This window comes from Schistocerca cancellata, chromosome 4, assembly GCF_023864275.1.
Source record: "Schistocerca cancellata isolate TAMUIC-IGC-003103 chromosome 4, iqSchCanc2.1, whole genome shotgun sequence".
Lineage (NCBI taxonomy): Eukaryota > Metazoa > Arthropoda > Insecta > Orthoptera > Acrididae > Schistocerca > Schistocerca cancellata.
This window is the reverse complement of record NC_064629.1, coordinates 216,546,741-216,568,799: the sequence shown is the minus strand read 5'-3', so window position 1 is coordinate 216,568,799 and position 22,059 is coordinate 216,546,741. Positions and strand designations below refer to the sequence as shown.

The following is a 22,059-nucleotide window of genomic DNA, read 5'->3' as shown; positions in this document are numbered from 1 at the left end:
CCCCCCCTGCGGGTCCGGGGTAAGAATAGGCCCGAGGTATTCCTGCCTGTCGTACGAGGCGACTAAAAGGAGTTCAACCGTTTCGGCCTTCCATGTGATGGTCCCCCTTGGGGTTTGACCTCCATTTTTCTAAATTTCTACAGAAGTACGAGCCTTTTGGGGAAGGACACCTTACGTGGTGTACCACTGGTCCTAAGTGCACTCAGACCTTGGCACTCAGCATTGCACCGGCGTTGTAACCATACCCACTATTGCTCAAATTGGGCCTAAACGCCTTTTGGGTTGTCCCAGTTACGCCCATAGTGCGTCTCCATCTGCACCAGCGATCATGATGGACTTTCCATGGCACCAGAAATCCAGCACGGTAGCCAGCCCGTTGTGGTGGGGTCGTCATGTACCCTCTAGGTTGTAGCCCCCTGACAACACAGGGATCGTACTGCCGATACCTGAGCTGCACCCTCCCCACGTCGGCCAAGGAGTAGATGCCCGTCTCCTTGGGGCATCAGGACTCCCGGCAATGGTCATCCTGCCAGGTGGCCCTTGCTGCGGCTGGGTGGCGCCCGTGGGGAGAGCCCCTGGTCGGAGTGGGTGGTATCGGGGCGGACGTTTCGCAGATGAAACGTCACCACGTATCGGGTCGCTCTGCGGCCGAGTCTTTTAAAAGAAAAAGTACCGTTTCTGGTTCTGGTTCTCCTGCCCCTTCCCCCTTGGCCACTCCATGGGAGGAGGGACAGGCCCGCCGGCTTGGAGCGAAGTACTTCCCCCGCTATTTAGTCTGTTCTCGGACCGATGGGGGGACATTCGCCACCTCCAAGCCCATGTTCTTTGTTCAGCACATTGAGGACATCTTCGGGGAAATCGAGGCTCTCAGCAAGATGCGTTCAGGGTCCGTACTTATCAAGACCACGTCCGCCACACAGTCGGCGGCGCTCCAGGCGTGCGACCGCCTAGGGGACATCCCAGTCTCCATTGTCCCACATCTGGCACTCAATAGGACGCAGGGGGTTATTTTTCATCGTGACCTCCTGCTACAATCTGATGAGGAGCTCAGGGCCAACCTGGAGCGCCGAGGCGTGCATTTCGTCCGGCGAGTCCAGCGCGGCCCCAAAGACCGTCGCATCGACACTGGGGCCTTTATCCTCGCCTTCGAGGGGGACGTTCTCCCAGAGAAGGTAAAGGTAATGTGCTACCGGTGTGACGTGCGACCCTACGTTCCGCCTCCTATGCGCTGTTTTCGGTGTTTGCGCTTTGGGCACATGTCGTCACGGTGTGAGGCTGAGCCCCTCTGTGGCGATTGTGGCCGTCCTCTTCGTGAGGAACATACATGCACCCCACCATCTCGGTGCGTTAATTGTCCTGGCGTCCACTCGCCTAGATCCTCAGACTGCCCCGCATATCAGAAGGAGAAGAAAATACAAGAAATCAAAACTTTGGATCGGCTGTCTTATTCTGAGGCCAGGAAGAAGTACGACCGCCTCCATCCCGTGCCATTGACCACTTCATTTGCCTCAGTTGTGTCCACTCCTTCCGCGGTATCCTCACCCCTCTCCTATCCCCCCTCCGCCTCCTCCGCCCATCAGGGGGCTCTGCCTCCGCCTCCCAAATCCCTCCCTTCCAAATCCTCCTCCCCCGTGGCCCCCACCCCCTCTGCCCCAGGGGCCATCCTTCCTCCTCCTTCCCCCCACACGCCACCTGAGAAGCGATCCTCTTCTCAGGCGTCCATCGGGGAAACGTTCCGGACCCCGGCTTCCGAGGTTCGGCGTTCCAAAACGGACCCCGCGCGTGAGGACCTTCTTCGGGTCCAGCCCACCGTCCCTGTGCCTCCTCGGCCTTCCAAGAAGGCCTCCAAGAAGAAATCTTTATCCCCCTCTCCACCCCGGCGCGTTTCGACTGACGCTCCATCCGTGAGTCGCCGCTCCCGGCCGTCCTCAGTTTCGCCGGGACGCTCTGCTGCCAGGCGCTCAGCTGGCCTTTCGTCGGCAAATGATGCTGCCCCTCCTACACAACCAGGGACAGCGGCCGCAGCTGGCGACCAGTCGATGGAACCGGATCCGCCTCCCGTCGGTTGTAGCGTTGTTCCCTCGCAACCTGGCCCTCCGCGGCCGTCGAGGTGACCAGCTCTTCCCCCGTCTCGTTCCCACAACTTTTTGACTAGCGATGGCGTTGTTTCATTGGAACATAAGAGGTATTCGATCTCATCGGGAGGAATTACAACTGCTCCTCCGCCTGCACTGTCCGCTCGTCCTTGGACTCCAGGAAACCAAGTTGCGCCCGACTGACCGTATTGCCTTTACCCACTATACCTCGGAGCGGTATGACCTTACCCCTGTGGACGGTGTCCCAGCTCATGGTGGGGTCATGTTGCTCATTCGGGACGACGTCTATTACCATCCCATCCCATTGACCACCCCACTCCAAGCAATAGCTGTCCGCCTTACTCTTTCTGCTTTTACTTTTTCAGTTTGTACCATCTACACTCCACCGTCGTCTGCCGTTAGTCGGGCTGACATGATGCACCTGATCGTTCAGCTTCCCCCGCCGTTTTTATTGTTTGGCGACTTCAATGCCCATCATCCCCTTTGGGGCTCTCCTGCATCCTGTCCAAGAGGCTCACTCTTGGCAGATGTCTTCAACCATCTCAATCTTGTCTGCCTCAATACCGGCGCCCCGACTTTCCTCTCGGACTCCACTCATACCTTCTCCCACTTGGACCTCTCAATATGTTCTACCACTCTTGCCCGTCGGTTCGAGTGGTATGTCCTTTCTGACACCTATTCGAGCGACCACTTCCCCTGTGTCGTTCGTCTCCTGCACCACACCCCATCCCCACGTCCTTCGAGCTGGAACATACTGAAAGCTGACTGGGGACTTTACTCATCCCTGGCAACCTTTCCGGACAACGATTTTCCCAGTTGTGACAGTCAGGTCGAATACCTCTCGGCTGTTATCATCCATGCTGCCGAACGTTCCATTCCTCGTACTACTTCTTCACGTCGCGTTTCCGTCCCCTGGTGGAACGAGGCTTGTAGGGACGCTATCCGTGCTCGACGACGTGCTTTACGCACCTTTCGCCGCCATCCTACGTTGGCGAATTGTATTGAATACAAACGACTCCGAGCGCAATGCCGTAGAGTCATCAAAGACAGCAAAAAAGCTTGTTGGGCCTCTTTCACCGGCTCCTTTAACAGTTTTACTCCTTCTTCCGTCGTTTGGGGTAGCCTGCGCCGGCTGTCGGGCATTAAGGCCCACTCCTCGGTACCTGGCCTGACCTCAGGTAATGCGGTCCTTGTTGATCCGGTGGCTGTCGCCAACGCCTTTGGCCGCTTTTTCGAGGAGGTTTCAAGCTCCGCCCATTACCATCCTGCCTTCCTTCCCAGGAAAGAGGCAGAAGAGGCTCGGCGACCTTCCTTCCACTCGCTGAATCTGGAAACCTATAATGCCCCCTTTACTATGCGGGAACTCGAACGTGCGCTTGCACTGTCCCGGTCCTCTGCTCCGGGGCCAGATGCCATTCACGTTCAGATGCTGGCACACCTTTCTCCGGCGGGCAAAAGCTTCCTTCTCCGTACGTACAATCGCGTCTGGACCGAAGGTCAAGTCCCCATGCGTTGGCGTGACGCCGTTGTTGTTCCTATACCCAAACCCGGGAAGGATAGACACCTTCCTTCTAGTTACCGCCCCATTTCTCTTACAAGCTGTGTCTGTAAGGTGATGGAGCGCATGGTTAATGCTCGGTTAGTCTGGATTCTTGAATCTCGACGGCTCCTTACTAATGTCCAATGTGGCTTTCGTCGCCGCCGCTCCGCTGTTGACCACCTCGTGACCTTGTCGACATTCATCATGAACAACTTTTTGCGAAGGCGCCAAACGGTAGCCGTGTTCTTCGACTTGGAGAAGGCTTATGACACCTGTTGGAGAGGAGGTATCCTCCGCACTATGCACAGGTGGGGCCTACGCGGTCGCCTGCCCCTTTTTATTGATTCCTTTTTAACGGAACGAAAGTTTAGGGTACGTGTGGGCTCCGTATTGTCCGACGTCTTCCTCCAGGAGAACGGAGTGCCTCAGGGCTCCGTCTTGAGCGTAGCCCTTTTTGCCATCGCGATCAATCCCATTATGGATTGCATTCCACCTAATATCTCAGGCTCTCTCTTTGTCGATGACTTCGCGATCTACTGCAGTGCCCAGAGAACATGCCTCCTGGAGCGCTGCCTTCAGCGTTGTCTAGACAGCCTCTACTCATGGAGCGTGGCAAATGGCTTCCGGTTCTCCGAAGAAAAGACGGTTTGTATCAACTTTTGGCGATATAAAGCGTTCCTTCCGCCATCCTTACATCTCGGTCCCGTTGTTCTCCGATTCGTGGACACAACTAAGTTTCTAGGGCTCACGTTGGACAGGAAACTGTGTTGGTCTCCACACGTCTCTTATTTGGCGGCCCGTTGTACACGTTCCCTTAATGTCCTCAGAGTTCTTAGCGGTTCATCTTGGGGAGCGGATCGCACTGTCCTGCTTCGCTTGTATCGGTCCATAGTCCGATCGAAGCTGGATTATGGGAGCTTCGTCTACTCGTCCGCTCGGCCGTCCCTCTTACGCCGGCTCAACTCCATCCACCATCGGGGGTTACGTCTTGCGACCGGAGCCTTCTACACTAGTCCTGTCGAGAGTCTTTATGCTGAAGCTGCCGAGTTACCGTTGACCTACCGGCGCGACGTACTGCTGTGTCGGTATGCCTGCCGGCTGTCGTCTATGCCCGACCACCCCACTTACAAGTCCTTCTTCGCCGATTCTCTCGACCGTCAGTACGGGTTGTATGTGTCTGCCCTGCTGCCCCCCGGAGTCCGCTTCCGTCGCCTGCTTCGACAATTGGATTTTGCCCTCCCTACCACCTTCAGAGAGGGTGAGAGCCCGACACCACCTTGGCTCCAGGCTCCGGTTCATATTTATCTCGACCTCAGCTCACTCCCGAAGGATGGTACTCCGGCTGCAATGTATTGCTCACGGTTTGCCGAACTTCGTGCTCGACTTGCCGGTCACACCTTTATTTACACCGATGGCTCCAAAACTGACGGTGTCGGCTGTGCCTTTGTCGTCGGGGCCGCCACATTTAAATACAGGCTCCTCGACCAGTGTTCCAGCTTTACGGCCGAGCTTTTTGCTCTCCATCAGGCCGTTCAGTATGCCCGCCGCCACCACCATTCATCATATGTACTGTGCTCTGACTCACTCAGTGCTCTTCAGAGCCTTGGAGCTCCCTATCCGGTCCATCCCTTGATACAACGGATACAGCAGTCCCTCCATTCTTTGGCTGATAATGGTGGTTCTGTCAGCTTTCTGTGGGTTCCCGGACATGTGGGAGTGCCTGGGAATGAGGCTGCGGATGCTGCAGCCAGGGCTGCAGTCCTCCTGCCTCGGCCAGCCTCCCATTGTGTCCCGTCATCCGACGTTCGTGGGGATGTATGTAAGAGGCTTGTGTCGTTGTGGTGGGATGCTTGGTCATCCCTCCAAGGAAACAAGCTCCGGGCAGTAAAACCGCTACCAACTGCTTGGACAACATCCTCCCGACCATCTCGGCGCGAGGAGGTCCTTCTGACCAGGTTGCGGATTGGGCATTGCCGGTTTAGCCACCGCTACCTGCTCTCCGGTGACCCAGCCCCGCAGTGCCCTTGTGGTCAGGCATTAACAGTGCGCCATGTTTTATTGTCGTGTCCCTGTTTTAGTCAATTTCGTGTTGTCCTGTCCCTGCCATCTACTTTACCGGATGTTTTAGCTGATGACGCTCGAGCAGCTGCTCGTATTCTGCGTTTTATAACTTTAACTGGCTTGTCCAAGGACATTTAATCTTTTTACTTATTTTGTCTGCATCTTTGTCGGGTCCTTCTGGTGTCCCCTCCATCCCCTTGAGTTTTACCAGATTCCATGTGCTCAAACAACAGTGACTGGGCGCTAATGACCTCAGCAGTTGAGCGCCCTTAAACCCAACAAAAAAAAAAAAAAAAAAAAATCTTTCAATACCGGCTCCTCGGCCAGTGTTCCAGCTTTGTCCGAGCTTTTTGCTCTCAATCGGGCCGTTCAGTATGTCTGCCGCCACCGCCATTCTCCGTACGTACTCTGAAGAGCACTGAGTGGATCAGAGCAGAGCCTTGGAGCTCCATATCCGGTCCATCCCTTGGTGCAACGGATCCAGCAATCCCTCCATTCTTTTGCTGATGGCTCTCCTGTTAGCTTTATGTGGGTTCCAGGCCATGTAGGAGTGCCCGGGAATGAGGCTGCGACCAAGGCTGCAGTCCTCCTGGCTCGGCCAGCCTCCCTTTGTGTCCCATCGTCTGACATTAGTGGGGTTGTCTGTAAGAGGCTTGTCATTATGGTGGGATACTTGGTCGTCACTTCAAGAAAATAAGCTCCTGGGCCATAAAACCGTTCCCAACAGCTTGGACAACCTCCTCCCGACCATCTCGGCGAGAGGCGGTCATTTTGGCCAGGTTGCGGATTGGGCAGTGCCGGTTTAGCCACCGCTACCTGCTATCCGATGACCCCGCCCCGCAGTGCCCTTGTGGTCATGCATTGACAGTGCGCCATGTTGTTATTGTGTTCCCGTTTTAATCAATCTCGTGTTGTCTTGTCTCTGCCATCTACTTTACAGGAAATTTTAGATAATGAAGCTCGAGCAGCTGCTCGTGTTCTTAATTTTATTACTTTGACGGACTTGTCCAAAGACATCTCTTTTAATTATTTTATCTGCGTCTTTGTAAGAACTTTCTGGTGTTCTCCCCCCCCCCCCCTTGAGTTCTACAAGCTTACATGTGCACTTACATTTCTGACTGGGCGCTAATGACCTCAGTAGTTAAGCGCCCTAAAACCCCACAAAAAGATAAAATTCGCGCATGGAGATGCGCTCTCAGTTTTTAACTGTCATCTTAAGATGGCAAACTGCATTAGTTATAAACAGAGGCGTGTACAGTGTCGTCGCGTTCTTCGAGAAAGCAAACGAACTAGCTGGCTTTCCTTCACTAGTTCTTGTTGGCAGTTCCACCCCTTCCTCTGTCATGTGGGCCAACCTCAGATAGCTCTCTGCGACCAAGATAGATTCCCCCCAATTTCCCTCCTGACAGTAGCATACGATATCCTTGTTGACCCTATTGCTATCTCCAACACCTTGGGCCGTCATTTCGAGCTCTTCCTATTATCACCCTGTCTTCCTACATCGGAAACTAGTGGAGGCGGCTCGGGCGATACCCTTCTCTACCCCGAATCGTGAGTGCTAAAATGCCGCCTGTACTATGATGGAGTTGTATCATGCTCTGTTCATTCCGATCCTCTGCCCCCAGGGCCAGACACTGTCAACATTAAAATGTTGCAGCACTTTTCTCTTGTGGGCAAGCACTTACTGCTGAACACGTACAACCGCATCTGGGCAGAGGGCACATTTCCCGGATGCTAGCGTGAAGCCAGTCATATCCAGTAACAACAAAAACTTTCCTTCTAGCTACCGCACCATCTCTTACCTGCTGCGTTTGCAACGTGATGGGACGTATGATTCATGCCCGGCTGGTATGAGGGCTCGAGTCTTGCAATTTACTGACGAATGTAGTGTGGATTTCGAGCGTGGCGTTCTGCAGTTGACCATCTCGTTACTTTGTCTACCCATGTCATGAATGGTTTTCTGTGGAAATCGCAGACTGGCCGTGTTTCCAGATTTGGAGAACTGGTATCCTCCGTAATCTTTCCACGTGGGGCTTCCGTGGCCGCCTGTCCTGGTTGCTTCAGGCATTTTAAAGATAGTTTGCCGGCCGGAGTGGCCGAGCGGTTACAGGCGCTACAGTCTGGAACCGCACGACCGCTACGGTCGCAGATTCGAATCCTGCCTCGGGCGTGGATGTGTGTGATGTCCTTAGGTTAGTTAGGTTTAAGTAGTTCTAAGTTATAGGGGACTTATGACCACAGCAGTTGTCCCATAGTGCTCAGAGCCATTTGAACCATTTTTTTGAAGATAGTTTTCAAGGTGCGTGTGGGTTCTGCCTTATCGGACACGTTTCGTCCTGAGCGTCGTAGTCTTTATCGCTATTAACCGTAAATGGCCTACCTTCCGCCGGGCATCTCCAGTACCCCTTTTGCTGACGATTTTGCCATCTATTGCAGTTCTCCACGGACCTCTCTGAGCGGCGCCTTCAGCGATGTCTGTCAATACTCCAGGAGTAAAGACTCGGTGGCTTTCGCTTTTCCACTGACGAAACCGCCTGTGTGAAATTCTTGCGGCGCAATAGTTTCCTCACCATCTTTACATCTTGGGCCTATTGCCCTTTCCGTTCCAAGAAACTACGAAATTCTAGGGGCACATGCTCCATAGGGAACACTCTTGGTCCTCCCATGTGTCTAGAGTGCACACGCAGAGATCCAGAGGCGTCTAGATGTAGCTTGGCGTTCTTCCGGTGTGGTTATTGAAGTTGCATTTGGGTTCTGCGCTGCTGTAAGCTCTGCGTAGCTCGCAGTTCGCGTAGTTCTTCAGCCACGGGAGTTTTCTTTATCGTAGATTCCATGACAGGAATTATGAATGTCCTCCCCAGTGTAGTAGCGTTTTTGAGCTTCTTAGTAGTTTGATTTATCCTGCAACAGTTTCCCACATGAAATTCAGGTGTATTCAGCAGATTATTCGGTAGCTCTGAATAGTCATACGGTTGACGTCAATTCTTTTTGTGTACTGGTATGCCAGTTAATGTTATCGTACCCAACAATTTGTAATTGCATTGAGTAATGTTTTAGTTAAATATGAATGGCCCTAGTGCCATCTTTTCTTTCTTGCAACTGATGTGACCCGATCATAGAAAGTCGTCGGTATATTTTTACATTGCTAAACTGTCTTGCTGTGACGGTGTTTATCCTTACAAACCAGATGCCATTAGGAACATGCACAAGTGGAAAGAGTTTATTACTCTTTGGGGTAATTGGTAGTCACCTGCAAGCGCCCAGAGCAGGGTGAGTTATCTTTCATTGCCAATGCGTTTTCTGGTATCAATTTGTATGTTGTTGTTGTTGTTGTTGTTGTTGTTGTTGTCTTCAGTCCTGAGACTGGTTTGATGCAGCTCTCCATGCTACTCTATCCTGTGCAAGCTTCTTCATCTCCCAGTACCTACTGCAACCTACATCCTTCCGAATCTGCTTAGTGTATTCATCTCCTGGTCTCCCTCTACGATTTTTACCCTCCACGCTGCCTTCCAATACTAAATTGGTGATCCCTTGATGCCTCAGAACATGTCCTACCAACCGATCCCTTCTTCTGGTCAAGCTGTGCCACAAACTTCTCTTCTCCCCAATCCTGTTCAATACTTCCTCATTAGTTATGTGATCTACCCATCTAATCTTCAGCATTCTTCTGTAGCACCACATTTCGAAAGCTTCTATTCTCTTCTTGTCCAAACTATTTACCGTCCATGTTTCACTTCCACACATGGCTACACTCCATACAAATACTTTCAGAAATGACTTCCTGACACTTAAATCTATACTCGATGTTAACAAATTTCTCTTCTTCAGAAACGCTTTCCTTGCCATTGCCAGTCTACATTTTATATCCTCTCTACTTCGACCATCATCAGTTATTTTGCTCCCCAAATAGCAAAACTCCTTTACTACGTTAAGTGTCTCATTTCCTAATCTAATTCCCTCAGCATCACCCGACTTAATTCGACTACATTCCATTATCCTCGTTTTGCTTTTGTTGATGTTCATCTTATATCCTCCCTTCAAGACACCATCCATTCCGTTCAACTGCTCTTCCAAGTCCTTTGCTGTCTCTGACAGAATTACAATGTCATCGGCGAACCTCAAAGTTTTTATTTCTTCTGCATGGATTTTAATACCTACTCCATTTTTTGTTTCCTTTACTGCTTGCTCAATATACAGATTGAATAACATTGGGGAGAGGCTACAACCCTGTCTCACTCCCTTCCCAACCGCTGCTTCCCTCTCATGCCCCTCGACTCTTATAACAGCCATCTGGTTTCTGTACAAATTGTAAATAGCCTTTCGCTCCCTGTATTTTACCCCTGCCACCTTTAGAATTTGAAAGAGAGTATTCCAGTCAACATTGTCAAAAGCTTTCTCTAAGTCTACAAATGCTAGAAACGTAGGTTTGCCTTTCCTTTATCTTTCTTCTAAGATAAGTCGTAAGGTCAGTATTGCCTCACGTGTTCCAGTATTTCTACGGAATCCAAACTGATCTTCCCCGAGGTCGGCTTCTACTAGTTTTTCCATTCGTCTGTAAAGAATTCGTGTTAGTATTTTGCAGCCGTGACTTATTAAACTGATTGTTCGGTAATTTTCACATCTGTCAACACCTGCTTTCTTTGGGATTGGAATGATTATATTCTTCTTGAAGTCTGAGGGTATTTCGCCTGTTTCATACATCTTGCTCACCAGATGGTAGAGTTTTGTCAGAACTGGCTCTCCCAAGGCCGTCAGTAGTTCTAATGGAATGTTGTCTACTCCCGGGGCCTTGTTTCGAATCAGGTCTTTCAGTGCTCTGTCAAACTCTTCACGCAGTATCGTATCTCCCATTTCATCTTCATCTACATCCTCTTCAATTTCCATAATATTGTCCTCAAGTACATCGCCCTTGTATAGACCCTCTATATACTCCTTCCACCTTTCTGCTTTCCCTTCTTTGCTTAGAACTGGGTTTCCATCTGAGCTCTTGATGTTCATACAAGTGGTTCTCTTTTCTCCAAAGGTCTCTTTAATTTTCCTGTAGGCAGTATCTATCTTACCCCTAGTGAGATAAGCCTCTACATCCTTACATTTGTCCTCTAGCCATCCCTGCTTAGCCATTCTGCACTTCCTGTCGATCTCATTTTTGAGACGTTTGTATTCCTTTTTGCCTGCTTCATTTACTGAATTTTTATATTTTCTCCTTTCATCAATTAAATTTAATATTTCTTCTGTTACCCAAGGATTTCTACTAGCCCTCGTCTTTTTACCTACTTGATCCTCTGCTGCCTTCACTACTTCATCCCTCAAAGCTACCCATTCTTCTTCTACTGTATTTCTTTCCCCCATTCCTGTCAATTGGTCCCTTATGCTCTCCCTGAAACTCTGTACAACCTCTGGTTCTTTCAGTTTATCCAGGTCCCATCTCCTTAAATTCCCACCTTTTTGCAGTTTCTTCAGTTTTAATCTACAGTTCATAACCAATAGATTGTGGTCAGAGTCCACATCTGCCCCTGGAAATGTCTTACAATTTAAAACCTGGTTCCTAAATCTCTGTCTTACCATTATATAATCTATCTGATACCTTTTAGTATCTCCAGGTTTCTTCCATGTATACAACCTTCTATCATGATTCTTAAACCAAGTGTTAGCTATGATTAAGTTGTGTTCTGTGCAAAATTCTACCAGGCGGCTTCCTCTTTAATTTCTTAGCCCCAATATTCACCTACTACGTTTCCTTCTCTCCCTTTTCCTACACTCGAATTCCAGTCACCCATGACTATTAAATTTTCGTCTCCCTTCACTATCTGAATAATTTATTTTATTTCATCATACATTTCTTCAATTTCTTAGTCATCTGCAGAGCTAGTTGGCATATAAACTTGTACTACTGTAGTAGGTGTGGGCTTCGTATCTATCTTGGCCACAATAATGCGTTCACTGTGCTGTTTGTAGTAGCTTACCCGCATTCCTATTTTCCTATTCATTATTAAACCTACTCCTGCATTACCCCTATTTGACTTTGTGTTTATAACCCTGTAGTCACCTGACCAGAAGTCTTGTTCCTCCTGCCACCGAACTTCACTAATTCCCACTATATCTAACTTTAACCTATCCATTTCCCTTTTTAAATTTTCTAACCTACCTGCCCGATTAAGGGATCTGACATTCCACGCTCCGATCCGTAGAACGCCAGTTTTCTTTCTCCTGATAATGACATCCTCTTGAGTAGTCCCCGCCCGGAGATCAGAATGGGGGACTATTTTACCTCCGGAATATTTTACCCAAGAAGACGCCATCATTATTTAACCATACAGTAAAGCTGCATGCCCTCGGGAAAAATTACGGCCGTAGTTTCCCCTTGCTATCAGCCGTTCGCAGTACCAGCACAGCAAGGCCGTTTTGGTTAGTGTTGCAAGGCCAGATCAGTCAATCATCCAGACTGTTGCCCCTGCAACTACTGAAAAGGCTGCTGCCCCTCTTCAGGAACCACACGTTTGTCTGGCCTCTCAACAGATACCCCTCCGTTGTGGTTGTACCTACGGTACGGCTATCTGTATCGCTGAGGCACGCAAGCCTCCCCACCAACGGCAAGGTCCATGGTTCATGGGGGGGGAGGTCAATTTGTATAAAAGGCGTAATATTAAAGTGTCGGTTGGCATGTGTGGCAAACAGCTTGTACTTACCACTGCCGAACCCGACCACTCACTCACACACGTTTGAAGCTCCGAGCAGGCAACGTGTATCATAGTTGTGTTGTATCCGTTTTCAGTTAGTTTTGCTCTCGTGTCGGGTCATCGACGACGTCCCTGAAGGATATATTACCACTGTCTTAAATACACTTAATAAATAGCAGCTACTGCTAGTACTACATGTATCCTATCTGTCCTCGAGCAGGAGTTGCCGAACCTTGTTGTAAATGTTGAAATTAAACTATTTACTTATCTCGATTATCATTAATTCTGAAATTACAATTAAGTGGTCTATTGTTAGACTTCTCGATTTCTCTTCAGTCTGGAGAATAAGCACGCTGTTTACTGTATAGGTATTTTACATTCTGAAAAACTATAAACCGTAACCTGTAGCCCAAAACTTAGCATAGATTGGCAGCTGATACTGTTTAGTTGTTGAGGTTGGGCAGGAACTTCTCATTAACCATTATTCATAACAACTTCTTGCTACTCAGCACTAATTATGTAACTACTAGAGCTACGCTCGACCAAAACTATGGTTCGGTAGTTTCGGTACAGTACATAAATGACTCAGTAATCGGTGGGATTACAGGTAGTGTTAGTAGCATTAGTCGAGAAAGAAACTGGGAGCCCATGACTTCTTTCCCTTTTGTTTGTTTTTGCCTGTGATTAAAATAACACCAGTGTCAATCCATTATTTTATCTTCACAAAATTCATAAAATGTTATATGTAATAAAAATTAATCAATAGCATAACGTCTGCTCTTCTATGTAAACAAACCAATTACTTTGATGCTAGTACAGTTCACATGCACAAACATAAATTTGTAATTGTTTGTACACAATAGAACCTTCATCATGATAGAAAGCCAGAGTTTCCCATAAAGTGCGAAAGTTGAGTGAAAGCGACATTTTTATATAAATATTACGAAGTATTGAAGCGACATTTGAGGTTTCTTTTTAAGAATTTGAGTTTTGTAACGCTATATAAACCTATTCTATTGTTGTAGTATCCCTCTGTTTCATGTTAAAAATAAAATTGCAAATAAAATCAGAAGTAAATATGAACAACTTTAATTTTGCTGTAAGTACTGTTAATTTCTGAGTAACAAAGGACAGCTATGTAGAACAAGTCATAGATTGAAGCAGAGAACCGTCTAGAACTTGATGTGTGTGCTGTGCAGATTCATGATCTCGTACGCAAACAAAGCGATATAAATGATGTAACGCTCTATAGGTATGAAACACCTAACGCACAGGTAATGAAGTTGGGATCTTAACTGAACGAAGCTACTAGGAAAACTAGTCGTCGCTTACTTGATAATCGTCTACAGTGGTTTACAAGCTCTAACTAGTCTTGTAGGCAGTCAGAGGAGCTTCCTAATTAGAAACTACTAATATGAATGTATTACTAAGCGTACTGTTGCTCGTGTTGCAGGTTAGCAGACACCAGACACGAAGAATCGCCGGACTACTACGATGATGAAAATTACGAAGACGGGACAGCACCAGCCCCGGAAGGTGCTACAGACTATGAATCACCAGACTACTACGATGACGAAACTTATGAATCAGCCTCTGGAGATGGGATGCATCAAACATCAGACATAGCATCAGTCCTGGGTGCTACAGACTATGAACCACCAGACTACTATGACGACGAAACTTACGAGGCAGCATCTGCAGATAGGGCGCATCCATCATCAGGTACAGCACCAGTCCTGGAAGGTGCTACAGACTATGAACCACCAGACTACTATGATGACGAAACTTACGAGGTAGCATCTGCAGGTAAGACGCATCCATCATCAGGTACAGCACCAGTCCTGGAAGGTGCTGCAGACTATGAATCACCAGATTACTATGATTACGAAACTCCCGAGTCAGCCTCTGAAGATGGGCTGCTTCCAGAATCGGACAACGCGTCAGTCGTGGAAGGAGCGTGTTCAGCAGAAAGACAGGGGAGAGGTTACAATGCTACGAGAGGAAAAGCTATGACGAGATGGACGGAAGAATTGGATATCGATGATGCTGTCACTGCTGCTTCTGAAATTTCTCGACCAATAAACTGGATATCGTGGTTACCTTCGTGGTGTAGAAACTGGCCGCTCAATGGCCCATTAGGCGTGCCCCGTGACGTGCAGCTCCAGGCATATTCACAAGCATTGGAAGAACATACCATTGGGATTGGAAACTATTGGACACAGTCGTCGGAACCAGCTGACAATGACGAACAATCCCGCGCTGAAAACCCACAGACACATTACATTTCCTTCGCGGTACGACAGTCGGAGATGCTCCAAGAGTTTTATCAGTGGATTTTTCAGCAGCTGTCATCGCCGGAAGCTTCTGGTGACTGCACCCCCAGGTCACTACAGCGTTTTCTAGACGCCTTAAAATACCAGGCACATTTGGTGGAATCAATTTGCAACTGGTCACCCACTATGCGCTTGACGTGCAACGCTTTTAACTCTTCAATTTTCGGTAATTTCTTCTGGGTCATGGACACGCACTCTATCTGGATGCAAGTCTTCAACAACTGGGCCATTCGTCAGTTTGACATCGGAGCAGTGTCCCATGGACAGCAACGTTGGTTACCGACAGACGGCATGCCCTCATTTACCATGTCAAACTTTTCTATAAGAAACCAGACAGCAGGGGACAGTACATTGGGCTTGGTAGCAGTCAGCGCAAACGTTTGTGGTGTTGAAAGGGTCCGTAGAGAAAGAGAACCAGAACTGATTCATAACGAAGATCTTAACGCCATGTCAGAAGCAACTGCTGAACACAACTCTTACCCCATTCAGCGACAGCTAGAGTCTCGCAGTCAGGAAAGAAAGTACCCTACGTGTCTTCTGCAGAGCTTGTCAGTGAGAGGCCAAGAAAGACTACAATGGCCAGGACTGGAAAGGTTCAGGGACCAAGAAACGGGAGTTCCATTAGAGGAAGTTTGCGATGAATTCGAAGCTGCAATTGCCCCACTACAAAACAGAGTGCACCCAAATCTTGCTGATGGACAAGATGTAAATCCGGATGAAAGGTAAGTAATTAAAGCACTCTTTCCTAAAGTGCTCATCATTTGGTAATGGCACAGAAGCTACTATTGGGGATATCGTAAGTGTAATAATCATGAAATGTAAAATGAAAATGGCAGCAATATAGTAGCATTTGCTGCTGCTGCTGCTGCCGCCGCTGCTGCTGCCGCCGAAGCAAGAATAGAGGAAAATGACTTAGACTAGTAATGTCTGTATTACACGTAGTATATGCGTATTCTTTCCGTGTATGCATCTGCTCCCCCTGCGGGTTCGGGGGTTAGAATAGGCCCGCGGCATTCCTGCCTGTCGTAAGAGGCGACTAAAAGGAGTCTCACATGTTTCGGCCTTATGTGATGGTCCCCTCTCGGGTTTGACCTCCATCTTTCTAAATTATTCCGAAGAGCGAGCCAATTGGGGAAGGGCGCCTTACATGGTGCACTGTATCCGTCGTGCAATAACACCTTTAGCCGTCTTTCTCGTCGTTGCAATGGTGTCCCGCTCGTTTTCGATCTCTTGGGCGATTACCACACTGCACTCTGCAGTGTTTCTTTTAACTGCGACGACGACCTTGGCCATTTTTGCACCTAAGATCCAGCACGGTAGCCAGTCCGTTGTGGTGGGGCCGCCATGTACCCTCTTGGTTGTAGCCCCCTGACAACACAGGGATCGCTCTACTGATGCCTGCGCCGTTAACTCCCCACGTATGCCAAGGAGTAGATGCCCGTCTCCCTGGGGCATCAGGACTCCCGGCAATGGACATCCTGCCAGGTGGCTATTGCTGCGGCTGGGTGGCGCCCGTGGGGAGGGCCCTTGGTCGGAGTAGGTGGCATCAGGGCGGATGACCCGCAATGAAGCGTGGTACATCATCTCTCGCTGGCGGCCAGCCGCCAGCAGTCTCTAAGCGTTCTCGGGCTCAATTTAATGCTGAAAAGTACAATCCGAAAACGTTCCCCTCTCTGGCCACGCCGTGGGAGGAGCGTAAGTCTCAGGATGGATGTAATAGTTATTCGCCCCGATTCTTGGTTTGTACGAGAGCTGATGGGGAGTCTTTTCTCTCCACAAAGCCTCAGTTCTTCGTCGAGCATTTAGAGGACAAGTTTGGGGAGGTGGAGGGCTTGTCTAAAATGCGCTCTGGCTCAGTACTGATACAAACGGCATCCTCCGCCCAGTCACGCAGGTTACTTGCTTGTGACAAGTTGGGGGATGTTAACGTTACTATTACTCCACATAAGAGCTTAAATATGGTCCAGGGTGTTATTTTCCATAGGGACCTCCTTTTGCAGTCTGATGACGAGCTGCGCGCCAACTTAGAACGTAGAGGTGTTCATTTCGTCCGGCGCGTTCATCGGGGTCCGAGGGACAATCAGGTTGCTACCGGTGCCTTCATCTTGGCCTTCGAGGGTGATACGTTACCGGAAAAGGTCAAGGTGATGGTCTACCGATGTGACGTCAGGCCCTATATTCCTCCCCCGATGCGGTGCTTCAAGTGCTGGAAGTTCGGCCATATGTCTTCCCGCTGCACTTCCAGCCTCACATGTCGAGATTGCGGACGCCCATCTCATCCCGATACTCCATGTGCCCCGCCTCCCATCTGTGTCAACTGCGGGGAGCACCATTCACCTTGCTCGCCTGACTGCAAAGTCTTTCAGAAAGAGCGCAAAATTATGGAATATAAGACCCTGGACCGGCTGAGCTATACTGAGGCCAAAAGGAAATATGACAGACTCCATCCTGTGAGAATGACATCTTCTTATGCAGCTGCTACGACAACTGTGCTAGCCCCATCAGTTTCGAGACTTCCAGCCAGCTCGATAAGCAGTACGACTCCTCCTGCCCCCTTGCCTGTGGGGGGCTCTACCCAACCGGTTGCTCCTGCACCACCTACCTCAGGAGCAACCTCCTCCCACCCGTCGGGGACGTCCGTCCCCGCTTCTCAGCCGGAGAAGCGTCTAACTTCTTCGGCTACTCTCGCCCGTAAGAGTTCCCTTGGGACCCTCCCTTCCCAGGGTTCCACCAGCGGGAAGGATGACGGCCGCCAGTGGCATAAGTCCTCACCAGCGGCCGGGCGTAGGGCTTCACGATCCTCCTCTGTCCCGGAGGCTGAATCGGTGAAGCCTTCCCAGCCGGTGCAACCCAAGGTTCAGCGAGAGAAGTCCAAGAGAAAGACCTCTAAGGCCACAGAACTTGCGGTGGCGCCAACCCCACCGCACCTTTCGCGCTCTGCGTCTGAGGATGCAGTCGAGATTCTAGCGTCCGCTGAGGACCTTGATCTCGCTGGTCCCTCAGACGCCATGGATGCCTCTCGTACGGGTACTGAATCGGTGGCAGTGAGTGAACAAGCGGCGTAAATTGCCTTCCCAGTCCTTTCACGCCTTTCTCAGCCATGGACAATATCATCCTCCAGTGGAACTGCGGCGGTTTTTTCCACCATCTAGCTGAGCTCCAACAACTTATCAGCCGTCACCCTTTCTTCTGCATAGCTCTTCAGGAAACTTGGTTTCCAGCAATGCGAACCCCCGCCCTCCGTGGCTATCGGGGTTATTATAAGAACAGGGCAGCGTATGAAAGGGTGTCGGGTGGCGTCTGCCTCTATGTCCTTCACACTCTGCACAGCGAGTCTGTCCCTCTCCACACACCTTTAGAGGCTGTCGCTGTTCGGGTGTGGACGCCACAGGCTGTTACCGTCTGCAGTCTTTACCTTCCACCGGATGGTGATGTCTCGCAGCATGTCCTGGCTGCGCTGATAGCCCAATTGCCGCCACCTTTCTTGCTATTGGGCGACTTCAACGCCCATAACCCTCTGTGGGGTGGGTCAGTGGCAACAGGTCGAGGCGCCATCGTTGAACATTTATTGTCGCAGCTCGATCTCTCTATTTTAAATGATGGTGCCTTCACACACTTCAGTGTGGCGCATGGCACATACTCCGCCATTGACCTTTCAATATGTAGCCCTAGCCTCTTACCGTCTCTCCAATGGAGTGTGCATGACGACCTGTGTGGTAGTGACCACTTTCCGATCTTTCTGTCACTACCACAGCGTCACTCTTCTGGGCGCCCTAGCAGATGGGCTATGAATAAGGCTGACTGGGACTTGTTCTCCTCCACTGCCGCTATTGAGCCTCTCTCTAGTGATGACATTGATGCGGTGGTTCAATCGGTCACCACCGGCATCGTTACTGCCGCCGAATCTGCCATTCCCCGTTCTTCTGGGTCCCCTCGGCGGAAGGCTGTGCCTTGGTGGTCACCTGAGATCGCTGAAGCGATTAAAGATCGCCGGCGGGCGCTCCAGCGTCACAAGCGACATCCCTCCTTAGACCACCTTATCGCCTTCAAACGGCTGCGTGCGCGGGCCCGCCTCCTTATCCGCCAAGGCAAGAAGGAGTGCTGGGAGCGGTATGTGTCCACCATTGGCCTCCATGTCACTCCTTCGCAGGTCTGGGCCAAGATTCGACGCGTCTACGGCTATCGGACCCCTGCCAGCGTCCCTGCGCTCTCACTGAATGGAGCAGTTTGTACTGACTCCGACGTCATTGCAAACCGCTTAGCAGAGCATTTTGCTATGAGTTCCGCTTCTGCGAATTACCCCCAGGCCTTCCGCTCCATTAAAGAGCGGATGGAACGTCGGAGCCTTTCTTTTCGCACCGACGCTTCTGACCCCTACAACGCTCCATTCAGTGAGTGGGAATTTCAGAGTGCCCTTGCCGCTTGCCCTGATACCGCTCCCGGGCCAGATCGCATCCACTGTCAGATGCTGAAACACCTTTCAGTGGACTGCAAGCGACGCCTCCTCGACCTTTACAACCGTCTCTGGGTCGAGGGCGAGTTTCCGTCGCAATGGCGGGAAAGTATTGTCATCCCCATTTTGAAACCTGGAAAGAACCCTCTGGAGGTGGACAGCTACCGTCCCATTAGTCTCACCAACGTTCTTTGCAAGTTGCTTGAACGGATGGTGAGCCGGCGCTTAAATTGGGTACTGGAGTCTCGGGGCCTTCTGGCTCCGTCTCAGGGTGGGTTCCGGAAAGGCCGCTCCGCCGCCGACAATCTGGTGAGCCTGGAGTCGGCCATCCGTACTGCCTTTGCCCGCCGTCAGCACCTGGTCGCTGTCTTTTTCGACATGCGGAAGGCGTACGATACGACATGGCGTCATCACATCCTTTCTACGCTTCATGGATGGGGTCTTCGGGGCCCTCTGCCGATCTTTATCCGCAATTTCCTGTCGTATCGTACCTTCCGCGTGCAAGTCGCAGCCTCCTATAGTTCCACCCACGTCCAGGAGAACGGTGTGCCACAGGGTTCTGTTTTAAGTGTCTGCCTGTTTTTAATAGCCATTAACGGGCTCGCTGCGGCCGTGGGAAATTCTGTCTCTGCTTCCCTGTATGCTGACGACTTCTGCCTTTATTACAGCTCTACTGGCATTGCAGCTGTTGAACGTCAGCTACAGGGCGCTATCCGTAAGGCGCAGTCTTGGGCTGTAGAGCATGGGTTTCAGTTTTCGGCAGCCAAGACCCGCGTTATGCATTTCTGCCGGCGCCGAACAGTCCATCCTGAGCCGCGGCTTTATCTTGGCGACGAACTCCTTGCTGTGGTGGAAACCCACAGGTTTTTGGGGGTGGTTTTCGATGCCCGGTTGACTTGGCTGCCTCATATCCGGCAGCTTAAACAGACGTGTTGGCGGCATCTAAACGCTCTGAGATGCTTGAGCCACACCCACTGGGGCGCCGACCGCTCTACCCTGTTGCGGCTCTACCAGGCGTTAATCCAGTCTCGCCTGGATTATGGGTGCCTAGCTTATGGCTCAGCATCCCCATCTGCGTTGCGGGTGCTGGACCCAATTCTCCACAGCGGGATACGCCTTGCCACTGGTGCTTTCCGCACCAGCCCTGTGGACAGTGTACTAGTGGAGGCAGGTGTACCTCCACTGCGGTTCCGGCGCCAACGTTTGCTGGCCGCTTATGCGGCCCATGTTCTAAGCTTGCCCGGGCATCCAAATTATCGTGTCCTGTTCCCGCAGTCAGTCGTCCATCTGCCAGACCGTCGGCCCCGGTCGGGTTGTCCGATCGCCGTACGCGTCAAGGAGCTTCTCTGTGGGCTTGGGTTTTTCCCTGTTCCACCTCCTTTCCGGGCGCCTCTGCGTACACCCCCGTGGTGTGTTCCTCGCCCTTGCCTTCGGCTCGACTTGACACAGGGCTCGAAGGACTCGGTCCCTCCAGAGGCCTTCCGCTGCCGCTTTTATTCCATCCTGGCCACGTATCAGGGCTCTGGAATTGTTTACACCGACGGTTCGATGGTTGCTGGTCGTGTCGGGTATGCGCTAACTCTAGGGGACCATTCCGAACAACGGTCCTTGGCGGCTGGCTGCAGCGTTTACACTGCTGAGCTAGTCGCCATCTTTAGAGCCCTAGAGTATATCCGCTCCTGCTCAGGTGAGTCCTTCGTTATCTGTAGCGATTCCCTGAGCGGTTTACGAGCTCTCGACCAGTGTTTTCCTCGTTCTCGTCTGGTGATGGCTATCCATGAGTCCCTGCATACTCTTGCGCGTTGCGGCCGCTCTGTGGTCTTTGTGTGGACCCCCGGTCATGTCGGTATCCTGGGCAATGAACATGTTGACCGCCTGGCGAAAGAGGCCACGAGTAAACCATCTCTGGATGTTGGCCTCCCAGAGGCTGATTTGCGGGCGGTCCTCCGCCGAAAAGTTTTTGCGCTTTGGGACGCTGAATGGCGCGATCGGATTACACCCAATAAACTCCGTGCCATTAAGGAGACGACGACTGTGTGGCGGTCCTCCATGCGAGCCAACCGCAGGGACTCAGTCGTCCTTTGTCGGCTCCGTATTGGCCACTCCCGGCTAACACACAGTTATTTACTGCGCCGGGAGGACCCTCCTGTATGTCGCTGCGGGGCGGCTTTGACGGTGGCCCACATTCTGTTGGCCTGCCCCCTTTTAGCTGTGGTCAGGCAGACATTTGCGCTGCCTGATACGCTCCCTGCCGTTTTATCCGATGACCCTGTTATGGCTGCCTTAGTTTTACGTTTTATTAGGGCAGGGAGTTTTTATTCTTTCATCTGAGTGTTTCTGTTTTATTTTTTGTTTTGTTTCTGGCCTTTGGCCTATGATTTTAAACTGATCTTTTAATGTGTTTCTAAGTGGTTGGCTTTTCCTTTTTTATTTCTATGGTCGGCCAACCACTGTCACACTCTGTGTGGTTTTAGTTCGTTTTGTCTTGTCCTTGTCTCCGTTTCTCTTGTTCTGTATCGTCTGTGATCTATTCTGTTCCTCGTTTTTATTCTCTGTGGATGTTCTTTGTTTTTGGAAAAAGGGACCGATGACCGTAGCAGTCTGGTCCCTTTCATCCCCCAAACCAACCAACCAACCTATGCATCTGCGGTACACGCGGGGGTAAAAAAGTGGCTCTTATCCATTTAGCCACATTTGATTTGCTGGCGATGAATGGGAACATTTTCAGTAAATCTGTTTACCGAATTCCTCTAATTTTTCTGACATCGGTACACAAAATACCGGAATAATGTTTTTCTCATTTTGAACGCGAGACCTCTAAATTTTTAGTTTCTCCACGTTACAGAGCGCCTTCGACAGCTAACCACTAGTTCGAACATTTAAATAACCCTCTAGCAAC

General features: G+C 50.5%; 1 protein-coding gene across 1 annotated transcript in view; it reads left to right on the top strand.

Annotated features, from left to right (window-relative positions):
- Positions 1-22,059, top strand: part of LOC126184030 (uncharacterized) — a 38,620-nt gene that overhangs the window by 4,444 nt on the left and 12,117 nt on the right. The window contains exon 2 of the mRNA XM_049926388.1: positions 13,828-15,429. Within this exon, the coding sequence (XP_049782345.1) occupies positions 13,828-15,429 (1,602 nt within the window). The remainder of the gene's footprint in view (positions 1-13,827; positions 15,430-22,059) is intronic.